The 18,692-nt window shown below is 33.6% G+C and overlaps 6 protein-coding genes across 6 annotated transcripts; 3 read left to right on the forward strand and 3 right to left on the reverse strand.

Annotated features, from left to right (window-relative positions):
• Positions 1-390: 390 nt before the first annotated feature.
• TGL4 (triacylglycerol lipase) lies at positions 391-3,405 on the reverse strand (the record flags this gene model as incomplete). The annotated part of the gene is made up of 1 exon (XM_041551953.1): positions 391-3,405. The coding sequence occupies one exon, from the start codon at positions 3,403-3,405 to the stop codon at positions 391-393; it is 3,015 nt and encodes a 1,004-aa protein (XP_041407887.1).
• A 1,176-nt stretch (positions 3,406-4,581) lies between these two features.
• On the forward strand, positions 4,582-6,456 carry PXL1 (Pxl1p; the record flags this gene model as incomplete). Its single annotated transcript, XM_041551954.1, has 1 exon — positions 4,582-6,456. One exon carries the CDS (start codon positions 4,582-4,584, stop codon positions 6,454-6,456), a length of 1,875 nt encoding a protein of 624 aa, XP_041407888.1.
• Positions 6,457-6,647: 191 nt separating this feature from the next.
• On the reverse strand, positions 6,648-7,664 carry SRP40 (Srp40p; the record flags this gene model as incomplete). The annotated part of the gene is made up of 1 exon (XM_041551955.1): positions 6,648-7,664. One exon carries the CDS (start codon positions 7,662-7,664, stop codon positions 6,648-6,650), a length of 1,017 nt encoding a protein of 338 aa, XP_041407889.1.
• Positions 7,665-9,883: 2,219 nt separating this feature from the next.
• Positions 9,884-11,680, forward strand: PTR2 (Ptr2p; the record flags this gene model as incomplete). Its single annotated transcript, XM_041551956.1, has 1 exon — positions 9,884-11,680. The coding sequence occupies one exon, from the start codon at positions 9,884-9,886 to the stop codon at positions 11,678-11,680; it is 1,797 nt and encodes a 598-aa protein (XP_041407890.1).
• Positions 11,681-12,213: 533 nt separating this feature from the next.
• On the reverse strand, positions 12,214-13,025 carry RPL40B (ubiquitin-60S ribosomal protein eL40 RPL40B fusion protein; the record flags this gene model as incomplete). Its single annotated transcript, XM_041551957.1, has 2 exons — positions 12,214-12,592; positions 13,018-13,025. 2 exons carry the CDS (start codon positions 13,023-13,025, stop codon positions 12,214-12,216), a joined length of 387 nt encoding a protein of 128 aa, XP_041407891.1.
• Positions 13,026-13,842: 817 nt separating this feature from the next.
• MLP1 (Mlp1p) lies at positions 13,843-18,681 on the forward strand (the record flags this gene model as incomplete). The annotated part of the gene is made up of 1 exon (XM_041551958.1): positions 13,843-18,681. The coding sequence occupies one exon, from the start codon at positions 13,843-13,845 to the stop codon at positions 18,679-18,681; it is 4,839 nt and encodes a 1,612-aa protein (XP_041407892.1).
• Between the last annotated feature and the right edge of the window lie 11 nt (positions 18,682-18,692).

Consider the following 18,692-nt stretch of genomic DNA (forward strand, 5'->3'; position numbering starts at 1 on the left):
TAATTCAGTTATTAGTACTTTGGAATAATGTGTTGTTATCTCCTTACAGCATTTGCCAGTATCCTCTATAAGATCCTACATGTATGTGTGATATAACCATAACAGAATTTTCATTGCCTTGGCGTCCTTAAATTTTGTTTCATCGCGACAAATTTCGAGGACGAGAATTGTGTGGCTTATTGGGAGCTAAGGGACTTAGCAAGCTGTCGCTGACTTTAAATCCAATATAAACATATGGATGGACAGTGACCGGAATTACAAGAACGTAGTTTGGTTTTATTAAAATTGTACGTCCTTTTTTATCGATGAAATAGAAAAATAATTTTAAGTATATATAGACGCTACCAATATATAAATATTAATAATTAAGAATAAACAAATGCAATAGAATCAGTAAAGATGACCCTCTTTATCGCATGATTCATTTGAAAATGGTGAAATTCCATCATCGATGTCGATGTTTCTCACGCTACATGATCGAGGTTGGGTGGTTATTGCTTTAGGAGATTCAGTACTACTTCTGCCAACATTTAAAGAGGATTGTCTAAGCATAGTCGAAGGTTTTCCTGGACTAATCTTCAAATCTTTAATTTTATCGTCTACGCTATGTCTTCTTAGAGATTTAAATTTGTTACCATCATAACCATATGAAGATTTATTATCCGAGGTGAAACTATAGTTTCCCAAATCTTCCCTATCCTCAGTATCAGAATCAATATAAAATGTATCTTTTACTTTATTAACAAACATATTGGGGCTTATCGTTGGTGTAGTATCAGACTCATTTAATAATTCCTCGATAGCGGGTGTCGTTTCTGTTGGAGTCAAAGTCAATGGTCTGTCATCTGGTACATTTATCAAATTGTTATTTATCCTCTCAAACTCAGAATTATCTGAATATTTTAATAATGGTGGAAACATGTGGCCAGTGCTTGCTTTATGAATATGATCTTTATAACTAGAGTTTGTTCTTCTAGTTGGTGTCCTTAGACTACGTGAAGATGGAGATGCAATTGAAAATGATAAAGATTTACCATTTCTAGGTCTTGATCCTGTATCGGATTTACGACGGAAATGACCATTATTCCTATTTCCTATGTATTCATCCTTTAAATTGATGTTATCTTCTTCTTTCTTTTCATTGTCCTTTAATACTAACAAGGAGTTTGTAGATTCTGAATCGACCAAATTGTCATCTAGATCTGGAACTATTCCACCTATCGGTGTTGAATTCTTTTCTTCACTATCCGTCGTAATAGATTTCGATGATTCTTTGCTATTATCTCCTGTCGAAAATTCGTTGGCCATTTTCTCGATGGGAGTATCTTCATTGTCAACAATTTCGTCGTTATTTCCAATAGGAAAATCTAATATTTTTTGTTTTTTCTCCTTGGTGCGATATTTTTGTGCAGCTTTTATTAATCCTATTGGACTATCATTAAATTGTAAAGGATTTCTAATCGATGAGGAGACAATAATCCTACCTCTTAAATGTGATATTGCCTTTTCCAATGCAAATTCTTGTCCACAATGATTTTGAATGATAGAGATTTTCCTCCATGTGGCCCTAGCCCCATTTGTAATTTCTCTTAATAAGAATTCTTTAGTTGGGTTAGATAATAATTGTTTGAATCTTAGTAATGCGTTCATATCGGGCAAGATAGTAATATCTCCGGAATATTGTTGTGATAATACGGATCTTAATCTTGTTAATGTATTCTTAGCGATTCCCATTTCGCAACCGATTTCGAACAAATGAATCATTTCATCTGCCATAAAGTTATACATCTTGGTTAAATTTCTTTTCAATCTAGCACTAAATTCGTCTTCAATTTCACCTCCAACACATGACAATGAAAGTTTCAAAAATGGGAAAACATGAATATTGACCTGACATGCAATGATATGATCAACATTAAACATTTCAGATAATCTTGAAATCGGTAAATCGTTATCTACTGAACCATCCACAAACTTAACAGAACTTGAACCTGACCATTGTTTTTGTTTCCCTGTCTTTGGGTCCTTTTCATACAGAGGACTCGAAGGGAAAATACCTGGTAGTGAGCAAGATGCACATACAGCAGACCAGATTAAGACATTAGGAGCAGTTAAATTATTCAGTAATCTGGGTTGTTCAAACAAAGTATCAGGAGAGACGGTAATGTTTAATATTTTTCCTGTTCTATTATATGCTTCTCTAAATGTTAAATCACCTAGAAATTGAATCATTGTATTAATTAAATGTTTATTATCAAACCACGTTCCATTTTTAAAGAATCTTTGGAATTTAATTAAGAAATTTTCACTTTCTGATTTTTCATCATCATCTTTGAAGATATTAAAGTCCATATCCAATATATGATCCAATAATGCAGGGATTTCTTCCTTGTGATGTACAGTCAATATACTAGCCACTATCGCACCTGCAGAACTACCACTGATGACACGAGGTAATAAATCCAATTCAAATAATGTTGCTAAGAGACCAATATGAAACATACCAAATGTACCACCACCACTTAACACCAATGCAGTTCTACCAATGTTTCTTCTTGTTTGTTGTAAGATACCCATCATATACCTATCATCTAAATCGGACTCTGTCACCAAAGCATTTAAGGATAATTTCGATTCTTCAATATAATCATCAATCAAATATTTTGTACCGACATAAGAATGTCTATATAGATTAACATTACCCATATTTCCTAAATTCCTTACCCAATTTGTTCTAATGATATATATTAGTTGAGCATAGTCTTTGTTCAGTCTTGATTCTTTTAGTTTTCGAGTTACATCTTCAATCAGTTGATAATCATATAAAGTAGATTCTCTCTTTCTTTTCCAATCTGTTTTATTTGTCAATGTATCTAATTCTAAAGCTGCATTCCTCCAATCCTTGAAAGTCATTGCATGTTTCTTTTGTAAACCAACACGTTCAATCAATAAATCCTTCTCATAGTCTCCAACAAATATTGCATATAAAACATTTTTCATTTTTTCTAATATAGTCAAGTTAGCTTCCTCGTCGTCATCATAATCATCATTATCATCATATAACTCCTCATTATCATCAACTGGCCCATCTTTAATATTCGTACCATTAAATTTTACTATATGATTCCTACGATTACCACCATTATACTTCGTTAACGTTCCTCTTTCAGTATCTGTCTCTGCATCAGTTTCATCCAATGCAGTTGAATGCCTAGAACGAGTATGTCGTATTAAATTAGTAATAAATCTACGTCTCAACAAGGAGTTATCATTACTATCTTCTGGTTGATCTATTTCTTTGTCTTTATTATCGCTATTGGTTATTGGGTTAGGGAGCCCCAACATATAATCATAGTACTTTTGTATAAGGGCTTGAGTAGCTGAATGCCTCTCATTATTATTCATAACTGTGAATCTAGCAATATAGTTATTATAGTTTTATAACCGTACTCTTCCGTAGGATAACTACAAGTACGTATTGTTTTAATGGTTAACCGACGAAATCTCCATTGATGTGGTTAATATAGTTTCCTGTTAATTTCTTTCCCCGGTTTTTAGCATCTCCGTTTGTACCAACAAAATATCTTTTTATAACTTAGGGTTTGGAGGAATTAGGGTTCGGACGTATAGAGAGAGAGTGGGTGAGTGTATCTACTACTGTTACAATTAAGGTATTCAATGTTGGAAATATTCTATAACTTCTATATATTGATATGTACATATCTATATATTATAATGTGTGACGTACCTTTTATATATATCTCTAGTCAATTAGATTGCACTAGTTTTATTTAGTAGAGAGTGTATACTGATCTTGCGTCGATAGAGTATTGTAGAGACAGTGTGAACTACTTACTTCTGCATACATAATATCACAATTATTGGCTGAGCCGAAGACCTAGTATTAGTCCAGTTCGTTACCCTCAGAAGTGCATCTTACCTTCTTCAACCCTGATCACCCAGCAAAAGAGAAAGAGGAAACTCCCACAAACAAATATCCTTCAAGATTCGCTCATCCACTCTGCAATGAAACCCAACAAAGTAGAAACCCAAAGAAATATCTTTCTGAACACCAACGATGGATCAATCTTAATAGAGCTGGAAGACTCTATCATGTGTGATATTGTCCGGCCCTGCATGGCGTTGCGTGTTCATCTATGATTTCTGAAGCGTTCGATAAATGTACACAACAACCATAGAACTTATATACACACTGAAATAAAATAATCATATCAACCCCCATCCCTATCCCTATCGAATTACTCATTCATCTCTCTTCATATAAATATCTTTATCATACTCAAATATCACTATTATAAAGCACCCATCCATCCCACTTTATTACGGAATGTTTCCTTGGCAAACCCTGAAACCGACAACAATAAAAATATGGAGAGAACGCGACGACGCGGTTTATTTCCCATAGTAAAATATTATTCTTATTATATAATATGCATACATATAAATATCTAGCAAGACCCAACGTTGGAACAGTTACACTCACTAGATATATTTCCTTTCTAGTTTTACATAGTTCAGAGGAACCACCAAGAATATACGCCTCATTCGATCGCTAGCACAATGTACTCAGGTCTATATAGCTCGCCGTTTCCTAAGTTGAACCCGAACGTCCGGTATAGGACCGTCTTTGAAAGAGCTGGGTTTGATACAAATACCACCAGTTCTGCCAATGCAAATAATAGTAATGCAAGTACTACTGCTTCACTGCAGATTCCTTCGCATCAGCATGATGGTCAGCAAGTTGATAATTTGACTTCTGGAAAGAATACGCCTACTAAGGGTATTCCTATGGATGGAATTTCAATGTCTACGCCTGCCGCAACAACATTATATGAGAAATCGCATCATCAACCTAATAATCAAGATGAATATAGACCCATTAATGATAGGAATAGAATATCGCCACCTCAGAATAAGCATGTAGATATAATACCTTCGCCGTTGCACGGAGATCCATATATAGCACCAGTCATGACGGCGACTTCTATGCCTTCAGCTTCAGCTTCGTCATCTTCACAACACCAACAGTCACAAGGGTCCTTCAATTTTGAACAAAAGTCCGTAAATGGTAAGACTGTTGAGGAGGAAATGAACCCAATCGATAGGTCGTTTATGATGTTAACTCAGAACGATTCGCATTCGATGATATCTCAGTCGCGAGCAAATAGTAATCATGATTTTGACATTAGTAACCATGTTTCTCAGGATTCTCGTAAGAATTTTCCTTCTGTTGGATCTTCTTCACACTCATCGACTTCATCACATTTTAAAAGACTTCCATCTACAGTTCAAGGACTGAATTTGGAGTTTAAAGATCCATCTCAAATGATGGATGAACCAAGTAATATTATACAGTCATCCAATACGGATAGCGTAAGTTTTGAACCTGATCATTTATTAACCAAACAAGTCTCAGATGAACATTCTCCAGAAGTTACTCCTATTCAATTACATTTACAACAAGAAGTTGAACAACAAGATGGACATGCATCAGATACAATAATATCCAAAAACCTACAAGTCGAACAATTGATTGCTGAATTGGATGACGTTTCATTCTCTAGAAACGAACAAATATCACAGACTTTACTGTCTAGCCATAATGAAAGTAATTCCAATTCAGATGTTTCATTATCTTCAAAGACTACATCGATGATAATGGAAGATCCTCGTTTGAAAAAATCAAGTGCATATTTATCGGGGTTCCCATTGAGAAAACAAGATTCATCTCTACCTTCGAAGGATAGTGATGGTGATTCATTGAATAGTGAATTAAACTCCAAAGTTCCTGCAGTTATTGATGGTACACCAACATTTTATAAATTTGCTCCAAAAGAAGAAAGGTTCTCTCAGCAAGATTCACTTAAAGATAAAGAAATTATATTAACACAAAAACCTGAAATTATATACCCACCTGGTGAAGGTCCTTGTAGACTCTGTGGTAAAGATATCTTAGATAAAGGTGTTTTTTCAAAGAAAGAGAATGAATTGTCGGGACAATGGCATCGTGATTGTTTTAGATGTACTAATTGTTCAGTAAAATTCAACAAAAAGGTTCCATGTTATATTCTTAACGATAAACCTTATTGTCAACAACATTATCATGAGGAGAATCATAGTATATGTCAAGTTTGTTCAAGATTTATAGAAGGGGAATGTTTGGAGAATGATAACATGGAAAGATTTCACATTGATTGTTTGAAATGTTTCCTTTGTAAGAAAATTATTGAAAATGATTATTTCATCTTTAATGATGAAGTACCAATTTGTGCAGATCATGACATGGAAACATTAATTGAAAATGGTCTTGCAAGTGGGGATTTTGATAATGGAAACAAAAATGGAGATTTCGATGATGTAAACGCAAATGCTGATTTGAAAAGAAATAATACATTATCCAAACGTAGAACGAGGGTCATTAGTTTCATGGGTTAGTGCCTAACAATATATATATATATATAATTAGTTAGATTGTAATTAATAATAAAATATGGACTTATATAAGAAGAGAATATCAATTCAAATTAATGATGATATAATTTACAATATTTGTTATTTTACTTATACATTTTATAAGTTATTTATATGTTTCTATGTTAGTCGATGTGCAAGACGCTTTTCCCTTTTTAATCGGTAAATTTATAGGAACCAGTTTCTAGGGTAATAGAACCACCTCTGTAACCACCTCTTTTCATCTTATTTTTGTTTTTGGTGAAATCTTTACCTCTAACTCTACCAAGTTTTTCATTAGCCATTTCACCCCAAGTACCAGCAGCACCTTTGTATGTATTATCAGTTAATTCCCAAGCTTCAAATGAAATTTTTGATCTTTTAATTCTTGAAAAATGATTTCTTTGACCTTCTTTAATTTCGTCACCACCAGCCGATATATTCAATTTCTGTCTCTTATTGCTGTTGTCGTTTTCGTTATTACTAGGTTCTATACTAGTTTCTTTACTTGGTTGTTCCTCAGAATCCTCTGGTAATTCTTCGATCTTTCTCTTGTTGTCTTCAGCTTCAGATTCACTGGAACTGCTGCCGCTGCTGCTGCTAGAATTGGAGTCAGAATCGGAAGAGCTAGAGCTAGAGCTGGAAGAACTAGAGCTAGAGCTAGAGCTAGAAGATGAGTCGGAATCTGAGTCAGAATCGGAAGAGCTGGAGTTGGAGCTGGATGAGCTAGAGCTGGAGCTAGAACTAGAACCGGAAGATGAGTCGGAGTCTGAGTCGGAGTCTGAAGAGCTAGATGAGTCGGAGTCTGAAGAGCTAGATGAGTCGGAACTGCTGGAACTGGAAGAAGAATCACTGTCACTAGAACTTGAACTAGAACTAGAACTAGAACTGGAGCTGGAGCTGGAGCTGGAGCTGGAGCTGGAGCCGGAGCCGGAGCTGGAGCTGGAACTGGAACTGGAAGAAGAAGAATCGCTGTCACTAGAACTAGAACTGGAGTCACTTGATGAAGAATCACTAGAGCTGGAGCTGGAGCTAGATGATGAATCACTAGAACTAGAACTAGAACTAGAACTAGATGAAGATGAAGATGAAGATGAAGATGAATCGCTGGAGCTCGAACTTTCTTGTTCTTCTTTCTTTTTCTCCTTTTCACTTAACTTTGGAGCCCTGTTCTCTTTTTTTTCAGCAGCCATATTGTATATAATGTCTTGCAAATATTATTTCTTGTGTCGTTATATATTGTTACTAGGCTCTACTTCAATTGCAATTAATGTATGTGTATATAAGTATAATAGACCATGTCATCGAATTTAATTAATTAAATAATTTTTCACCAACCAAAACAGGAAAAAAAAAAATTTTCTCTACGAAATTTAATTTTTCACTAACAATTTTAGTACGGCTCAAACGCGATCATCGCATACGAGGTGATTGTGAAGTTAACATAATATTATCATCACTATGGAAAAAGCACAAGACATGAAAATACGCTCTTCATAGCACGCTCATTAAAAATTGTTCTTCATTGTGGACAATTATAATTCTCTCACTAATGTATATGAGTATGTGACTCATTAGAGACACCTTTTTCCAGATGTCCGTGTTCGCTTAAGTAATATAGACTCAACAAATATAATTCTGATGTAATAGTAGATATATATTTGGTTATAGCTAGCGAGTGTCTAGCTATGACTACGACTAGAATAATAGTAAAAATATCGACGTAAAATTACTTGGCAAGACAAAACAAAAATAAAATATTTCGACAATTGTGATAGTTATCATTCACTCTATTGTGTATTGATAGATTGATAGCAATCAAACAGGAACACATTATCAGTATACCCCCTATGATAATAGTAGCAATAGTAATTAAATATGCAAGGCTGAGTTTAAGAGCTACAAAATAACAAAAACTAATCAGTTTTCAAAATACCTGTAGAGGGATTGAGAGCATCGGGAGCAAATAATATAGATAAGACACATTCTTACTATTACAAAATAATAATAATCGTTGACACAAAAAAAAAATTATAATAATAATAATATGATAATCATAATAACTTGGAAGATTGACCGGTGCCGGTCACCACAATCACTCATAACAATAGAAGTGATTGTAATATCTGCGGCACCAAAATAACATAAATTTACTCACAATTGTCTTGTTCTTGTTCTTGTTCTTACTATTTATTCCTCACCGCTTCCTTGGCCTGTCCCACTTTCAGTAGTAATTTGCTTATCAATTGAAGACCTTTCCCGATCGTTTCCGACCACCACTACCACCACCACCGCCGCCGTCGCAAAGAAATTTTTGTGTGTGGTGAGACACATATTTTATGTGTCATTAGGCAATTTTTCACCCTTGACTACGGACATATCTTAGTGATCTGGATTTGCTTTTTAATATCGTTCTTGGGATGCGGCCACTCAGACACCCCAGCAGCAACACCCGTTTTGTGACAAAATTTCAAAATTCTGAAAAGTTTTTTCATGAGACCGTTTTCGCTGCTGATATAATTTTCAGTCTTTCACTGCTGGGATTTGTTAATAGTTTATTCAATCTATGGTGCTGATGAAAAAAATTTACAAAGGTTTGTGCTGTATTTTGTGATACCATGCTGTGATAATATTAATTTCAGTGACCTATCTGGTTGCGAAAATAAAATAAATGTGTCAGCGTCATGCTCTCTTTGTCTCAATATTTTCAATGGAGCTACAGTCGGTTTTTGATGTCTGTTCCTTCTATTACTGCAGCGATTCTTATTGATGTGGACGTTTTCACTTCGATTCAAGACATCATCATTATCACATCAAAGCAATCAGTCAGTCTCCGCTGCGTTCTTCTGAATATTGATACAGAGAGAAAGCAATTACATGATCATCAGTGGAAAAAAAGACAAAAGACAAAAGACAAAATTGATTAAAAAATACTAGTAGAATAATTCGTGTTCATGTAAGGCGTATCTCTCTCTTTCTCAACTTCTATCTTCCATGGGAAATTAATAATTAGAGCTTGGAAGTTAGAAGTCTTGGTAAAACCGGGTTTGTTTTTTTATCTTCGATCTCGAACGTAATTTTTTTGTCTTCTACTACTCTTCTATTGCAGCCTGTTCGATTGTCATAACCCCCTTCTTCTTATCGTCGTCATCTTCTTGATAGTGAATATTAGTCTATACATGATTAGATATTTTTTTTACTTTACTTCATTTTATTTTTTAATATATAAATCAAGGTTATAATCCTCTTTCAACCTCTAACATTATTTCTGTTTGGATTTATATCGTTTATATAATTTCTATCTTTCTATCTTTCTTTCTTTTTATGGATCATAAATATATATAGCCAGTCATACACACGTCTACATAATAATAAATAAAATATTCATATATTTTATTTATTATATTTCATTATGGCACCAAATAATTCAGCTAGTTTAGAGAAACTAGATACAACAGATTATTCAGATGAAAAAGATAATATTATTGAATTAAAGAAAACTGCAGTCTCGACAGAAGAACATATCATCGACACTGAGACTTATCAAATAAGTGACAAGAATAATACAGACATCGCAATCCTCGATGATCAGAATTTTGAAGATGGTGAAGTTCCAACTAAAGAAGAAATGGAAACACTAAGACATGTTGCGGGTCATATACCTTTCAGATGTTGGTTGATCGCTTTAGTAGAATTATCTGAAAGATTCTCGTATTATGGTCTGTCAGCTCCATTCCAAAACTATATGTCGAATGGTCCTGATGATAGCCCTAAAGGTTTGCTGCAATTGGATAGTTCAGGTGCTACAGGTTTATCATATTTCTTCCAATTTTGGTGTTATATTACTCCTATCTTTGGTGGTTATATGGCTGATACTTATTGGGGTAAATATAATACCATTGCTGTAGGTACAGGTGTTTATCTTGTGGGTATTTTCATTCTTTTCATTACTTCTATCCCTTCTATTACTGATAAAAATACAGGTCTTGGTGGGTTCATTGCTGCTATTATTTTGATTGGTATTGCTACTGGTATGATTAAAGCTAATTTATCTGTGTTGATTGCAGATCAATTACCAAAGAGAAAACCTACTGTGAAGACTTTGAAATCTGGTGAAAGAGTCATCGAGGATCCAAATATTACTTTACAAAATGTTTTTATGTTTTTCTATTTGATGATTAACGTCGGTTCTCTTTCAGTTATCGCCACTACTGAATTAGAATCGCATAAAGGGTTCTGGGCAGCTTATTTATTACCTTTCTGCTTCTTTTGGGTCGCTGTGGTCGTCCTTGTATTCGGTAGGAAACAATATATTCGGCCTCCAATTGGTGATAAAGTCATTTCAAAATGTTTTAAAGTGTTATGGATCTTAATGAGAAATAAATTCAACTTCGATTTGGCTAGACCTTCTATGAATCCTGAAAAGAATTATCCATGGAGTGATAAATTTGTTGACGAAATTAAAACTTCTTTGGCTGCTTGTAAAGTTTTCCTATTTTATCCAGTCTATTGGACCTGTTATGGTCAAATGATTAGTACTTTTGTCACTCAAGGGTCCATGCTAGAATTGCATGGTTTACCAAACGATTTTTTCCAAGCTATTGACTCTATCGCTTTAATCGTCTTTATTCCAATTTTCGAAAGTTTATTGTATCCATTCATTAGAAGATTCACTCCTTTCAAGCCAATTACCAAGATCTTTTGGGGGTTCACTTTCGGTGCTCTAGCAATGACTTGGTCCTGTGTCTTACAACATTTCATCTACAGTGCCGGTCCATGTTATGACCATCCACTAAGTTGTACTGGTCCAAACCATGTTCATGTCGGATGGCAAGTTCCTGCCTATGTCCTAATTGCATTCTCTGAGATTTTCGCTTCGATTACAGGTTTGGAATATGCTTATTCAAAGGCTCCTGACTCTATGAAATCCTTCATCATGTCTATCTTCTTAGTGACAAATGCATTTGGGTCTGCCATTGGTTGTGCTTTATCCCCAGTGTCAAAAGATCCAGATTACACATGGTTGTTCGGTGGTCTTGCTGTCGCTTGTTTCATTGCAGGTTGTCTATTCTGGTTATGTTTCAGAAGTTATAACGACACCATTGATTCTCAATCGTTTGAACTTGAAGATGAAGAAATCGAAAGAAATAATCAAAATATTGAAATGTTGAGTACTCAGGATAGTGATGGAGATGACAGAAGCTTGTGATTTTTACAATAAGTATTATCACATTTTACTAATGATCAATACAAGAATAAACAACGCATAGGGGAGGTTATTACTATAACTATTACTACAATTACTATTATTATTATTATTATATCTGTGATGTCGGAATGACACACACATGCACACACACATACTCCAAAACTTTGGTATTTATTCTCTTTTTTTAAATAATCTCCCTTTTTAATGACTAACAAGTAAATAGATAAATGAAATATTATGTATGTTACGTTTAAACCTTCTTCTTTTGTTTTGTAAATTTGACGTATTAAAATAAAGCTCTGGTGTTGTCAAAATGAGATATATCAGAATTATGTCAACAAATTCGTAACAGAACAGAGCATTTAACTCTAGTGTAAAAGTAAATATTATTAACGATTTTAATATACTATATGTAATATACTACTATATATGTCTATTTAAACCAGAATAACTGACCAAAAGTAAGTTGGCATGGGTAAAGAGGGAAAGAGAAAATAATATGCATGCAAATATTGAGTGAAAAGCGAATGCGACTATTTTAACTTCTTCTTTGGACGAAGTTGGTTGGTGTGACCACACTTTCTCTTTCTACAGTTGGTAGCTCTTGGTGGTAATCTAGCGTAACACTTACGACAAACAGATTTGTCACAGTTGTACTTGGAAGCTAGAGCCTTTAGGGATGGTTCAATGATACCACCTCTTAGTCTTAGGACCAAGTGAAGAGTGGATTCCTTTTGAATGTTGTAGTCAGATAGAGTTCTACCGTCTTCTAATTGCTTACCAGCGAAGATCAATCTTTGTTGGTCAGGTGGGATACCTTCCTTGTCTTGGATCTTGGACTTGACATTGTCGATGGTGTCGGAGGATTCGACTTCCAAGGTAATGGTCTTACCTGTTAAAGTTTTGACGAAACTATATTAAAAAAAAATATGACAAAAATTCACCATGATGGTTATTATTGTAATATATTATTGTTAGTAAAAAAATGATCGTAAAAAGTAGTAATATTAGGGTATTATTTGTTCTGTACTCTTATACTGACATGTCGATTACGGATACTTGTTATATCTTTGGTGGTTTATTCATATCTTATCGCTGTTATTTTCAAATTTACCTTCTCATTGTCTTTAATAATTTCATGAAGTATAGCCTTACTGATATTTCTTTAACGACTATCCATATGTATATGTCATTCTTCCAACATTGGCATGTTTTCTACATATATATTATATGTGTTTCACTGTTCGTTCATTTTGCACATTATTATTATCATCATTCCGTTTTCATTCAATCTAAGTTCAATACATCAGTCTAACCCTTTAACTCATTTCACATACATTTGCATCTTTGAATCTTGGTCTCGTATTTCTTCTAAATAACGCAGATAACTATTAATTAATACGTATAAGCTTCTTATAAGCTATCAAGTTACACCTATATTGCTATATTTGTAAAGGTCTAACACCTATGCTCACCGAGTATTGGAGAGTAATCTTTGATTACTTGGTATAACCTGCACCGGTTAGCTAATCCAGCAGCTGTCACCACCATATTATTAACTATTATCGCTGGTCGACCACCAACCTTGCAAAAAGTGAAATTTCTTGGGTTCAATTCAAAATATTATATGTGGCTCAACGCGTCTTAATATTGTTATTTGCACGGCTATTTCTTAGCAAATTTCCGTAATCTCGGACAAAATTCCACAATATAAATTTTTCAAAAAAAACAAAATTTAAAAATTTTGTTTTGTTTTTTTGAATTTTAAAAAGGCATTTTAAGGAAATATCTGGATGTTCGGGTGTTCAGTCACAAGTTTTCGTTCTGATGAAATGTTCGTGGACAGTGATATTATACTCTGATGCGGGAAAGTAAAATTTAGGGCTTGAGATAGAATCTTGACAGTGGACTGGAGTTTTTCAATGAACGACCTATTATGAACAGGATACAGAAAAACAACCGCCAAGGTCAGGAATCGATTTTTCATTTTTATAAGTAATTTGATAGTAACTTAATTTGATTCATCTGCCAGTATTGCGTTGACGTATTTTTGTGTTTGGTTTTTATCGTTGACAACTGATAGGAAGTGCATTTTTCTTTGAAGTAATCATCTACATTTATCATAAGAACTTCAATTTAGTGGAACATATCGGCTTCATAACATGTCTGATGGTGATAGCAATACTTCCAACATGGATTTGAACAAAATATCAACGTTCTTCCATATTCCTGTTACACAATTGAACATATTTGATGAGGATTCATTGATAACATTACAACAGAAATTACAAGATTATGATGATTTACAAAACATCAATATCGAATTGAATTCGAAGATAGGAAAGATAAGGACAGATTATGAAAGGAACAATGATTTACAGTTGGTTGTTGAACAATTAACAGAGGATAATATAATTTTTAGAACAGAAAATAACAATCTTGCATCTAAGTTATCTTCCAATGAGCAAATCATTGAATTGAATGAATTGAAGACACATATCAAGGAACAAGAACAGACAAAGACCGATCTAGTTAAATTGTTAAATGAAAAGATAAATGAAATCTCACGAATGGAATTTCAGATCACTACTACTTTGGAAAGTAAAAAAGATCAAATGCAAAAATATCAAAGAATAATTGATGAACTTGGAGAAACTCAATCGGATAATTTATTACTACAGACAGAATTAGAAAAGACTAAACATCTTTTAGGTGATTCAGATAGGAAAAGGGAATCTTTGATTTCACAATTAGAAAATAAAGATCAACAATTCAAGGATTATAGAACAACAAAAGAAAAGATAATATCGAAATCCGTAAATGATCTTCTCACATGTAAAAATGATTTAAAAGAGATTAAAGAGAATAATTCTGCATTATCAAAAAAATATGATCCATTAAGTAAGGAAATCAAAGACAAAGATGGTCTGATAGAGGAATTAAAATTTATGATCAAGATTACTAAAGAAGAACATTATCATGAAACAAATTCCCAAAAAGAACTAATACGTGTCTTAGAAGGTCAAGTTAAAAACTTTCAAGAAAAATTAAATATTGAGTTTGGAACAAGTGAATTATCGTTACAACAAACAGAAGATTTTGATGAACTTTCACAAGAACTTTCAACATTAAAGAAAAGGTTAGAATACTCTGAACAGGAAAGAGCCCATTTAGAGGCTTATGTAAATCAACTAATGTTGAATGAGGAGAACGGTACTACTGACGATAGTGAAAATGATAATATCAAATTGCAAAGTGATATAACCCTTCTAAAAGAACGATTAAAAAATGAAATTTCAGTTAGAGAATATCTAGAGCATCAAATTCAACTATTTGTATCAGATCTCCAAGAGAAATATCCAACGATAGATTCGTTTAAGGATAAGAAAATATCTCTACAAACTGAATTGACAAATGTCTCCCTTCTACTTGAACATACCTCGAATGATAATAATGCCAAAATAAAAATGATTCACGAAAAGGATAAAGAAATAACAGAATTGAATGATTCTCTCGATCTTCTGAAGAATCAACGTAGGCATTTGGCAAATCAAGTTAAGTATCTTCTAATTAATATGGAGATCTATGAAAATGGTAATCGTATTATGACAAAAGATGAAGAAACTTTCCTAAAGTCTATTTTGGATGATGAAGGGAATGAACCGGAGTATAATAATGACACCTCGCTCGTTATAGTAGAAAATGCAGAAAAATTTAGAAATATTTTAGAATTACAGCAACAAAATATGAAACTCTTAAGTACTGTAGACCAGCTTTCATCTCGTGCCGAGTATCTTGAGACACTTAATCATAATATGGAGAGTGATTCTGAAGGAGAGATAATCCAAGATGCAAAAGAGGCCATCCTCACTTTGGAGGCGCGGAATAGTTATCTTGAGAGAAGGTTAACAGCGATTGAAAATACTACTACAAACCCTGACGACTTAGCAGCTGATAATTTACTAATTCAAAGCAACAGAAATGAGGATGATAAGCATGCATTTGATAAAACTCATTTAAAAACAATAGGTGAATTGCAACAAAGATTGCAGGTGACAATAGATGACAACTTGAAGATTAAGACATCTCTTCAGAACAAACTACAGGAAACGGCAAATAAATTGTCTAAGTCGAGTCTAAATTTTGAAATGGAAAAATCCAAGAATGAATTAATCAATCAAAAATTAATAATTGCCAATAATTCGACGCAATTGTTCGAGAGTGACAATAGCGAATTAACTTTAAGAAATAATCATTTGAAGGAAAATCTAGATACGAATGAGAAAACACTGGATAGAATGTTGAGAGAACAGGCTGAAAGTAAAGCAGAGTTGACTACATTGAAGTTAATTTTGGAAAATAATGAATCGGAGAAAGAAATTTTATCGAAGGATAGAGACCACTTCAAAGATAACATGTATAATGTTAAACAAGAACGGAATTCTCTTACAATTGAACTTTCTAAAGCTCGAGCTACTTTGAAGGAAAAGGAATCATTTTGGTCTGTCAAGGACACTACATATAAAGAAGCTATTCTTAATTTGGAAGAAAAACTTTCTCAGTGGCGTAAGAGGTTAGAAGTGAAGAATGATGAATTGAGGGATCTCATCAACAGCAAAGAGAAGGAGACAGAATGGTATAAAGTAAAGATAGAATCATCCAATATCGAAGTTAATATGTTGAAAAACTCAATTTTAGAACGTTCAACAAAGATTGAGCATCTATTATCTGATCTAACGACGCTTCAAAATGAGATAGTTGATAAAGATGTTGCTATTAGCTCTTATAAGAGAATAATCAATAATGGTGAAAAATCCGCTGCTCAAGAAAAATTGGAAATCCAGCTCAATGAAACACAACAATCATTAAACGACACATTAGTTGAATCCGAAAAGTATAAAACTGAAATTACAGAGGCTCAAACCTCATTGCAAAATATGTCAGTATTATATGAACATGAAAAGCAAGCAGTTAAGGACCTCGAAATATCTTTAGATAAAGTAACAAAAGATTCAAGTCAGAATAAAGAAGTTCAAGAGAAAAGCATTAAAGAGTTGAAGCTTGAGTTAGATAATCAGAAGGGTCTGTTGGGAGAGAAGGAAGCTCAATTTCAGACAAAATTATTGGAAATTGAAAAGATTGGAGTAAGACATAATGAAAGTTACGAAGCAAATATATCTGACTTAACAGAAGAGCTCGAAAAATACAAAATAACAAATAATGAAATGCAACAGAAATATCTTGAATTATTTAACAAATATTCTGGCCCAGATAATACAACACAAGATCATCAAGACAATACCCACATACCAGACATTAAATTGGAGATAGATTCTAGCCAAGTTGAATCTCTACAGAACATGAATCGTATTTTGCAAGAGAGAGTAGAAAAATCCGAGACAAGATGTAACATCTTAACCGAACAAATAATCACCTCTCAGAATAAAATATCCAGTTTAAAAACTCAACTAAACAAGATCAATGAACTCAACAACGACAAAGATGATCAATTGAAGACATCAAATGAAGGAAGTGGAGATTTGAAATCATCATCGGTAGAATCTGTAAATATTGGAGATTTGGCTGAAGTGAATGATCAGAGTATAGAAATGAGTGATTTGCTAAAGAAAAATGAAGAATTGGAAGATAGGTTTAACAGGTTGAAGAAACAGGCCCATGAAAGATTAAACAACTCGAAATTGGCCTCTGAATCATTATCAAGTCAAATGGAAACTTTAAAAGAAGAAAATATTCAACTGTCTTCGAAACTTCAAGACGAAACAACAAAGACATCTTCGCTAGAACAAAAAGTAAAAGATTTTAATGACGGTAGATCCGAAGTAGTAACCGAATTACAAAGGGAGCTTGAATATACCAAGATACATTCAAAGGAGATTGAATATAAACTTAACGATACTATGGAAACATCTAATAAATTAATAGAAAAGCTTAATGTTGAAATTAATAATTTAAAATCAGAATTGGAGGAGGCCAAAATGGCCGAACTTGGGACTATTGTGCCAACCGATGAAACAGACGAATATGGGAAGGTTATCGAAAATATGAGAAAGTTATTTGAAGATGAGAAAATTCAATTTGTTAAAGACCAAACAGAAGAGTATAACAAAAAATTAAAACATCAGGAAAATATGGTAGATATTGAGTCGTTAAAGAAGCAGTGGAATGATGAAAATGAAAATATAGTTTTAAAAAGGATTCAAGAAGCCAATGAAAACTTAAAGAAGGAAATTAAAGCACCTTCTGATGATGAAATAAATAGATGTATTTCCGACCACAAAAATGAGCTCGATAAAGAATTTGGGAGAAAAGTAGAAGAAAAAGCAAAGGAACTTATTGAAACTCCAGAGTTTGAAAAAATTAAAGAACAAATTCAATCAGAGATTCAAAACAAGCTTGAATCAGCTCATGCTGATGATCTGCAAGAAGTAAAAAGGAAATCTTTTGAAGAAGGTCAGCAGCAAGTATCAATGAAGCTCACTTTCCTTCAAAAAAAGATATCATCTCTTGAGTCACAACTAAATGAAGATAAAGAGGGGAAAGATGCACATCTTGATGATGTTGGTAATAGCACAGACGTTACTGAAGATAATGACAATACTAAAGATTTTGAAGTAGATAAGTCATTAAAATCTCAACATGAATCTACCACATCTCTAAGGGTATTAACTCCGTCGCCCTTTAAGGTTAGTAATTCACCCTTCACGGCAGGGAGTGATAGTCTTTCAAAAGGAGTGAACCCCACGAATGTTGATGCAGCCAAAAATCCATTTAGTGCATCATTTGACTTGTCAGGATCGTCCCCAAGTGCTATTAATCCATTCAGTAAATTCCAGCCAACATTTTCGTTTGGTAAACAAGAAAACCAAAATAGCATCGATGAATCAAGTCAGAATAGTTCACCTAGCAATAAACGTACATTTGAAGAGGAAGAGGATGACAGCATTGTTAGTTCAGAATCCAAGAAGAGTAAGAATGATTAGTTCCTTAGAAT

This window comes from Maudiozyma barnettii (assembly GCF_903064755.1).
Source record: "Maudiozyma barnettii strain CLIB 1767 genome assembly, contig: KABA2_08, whole genome shotgun sequence".
Lineage (NCBI taxonomy): Eukaryota > Fungi > Ascomycota > Saccharomycetes > Saccharomycetales > Saccharomycetaceae > Maudiozyma > Maudiozyma barnettii.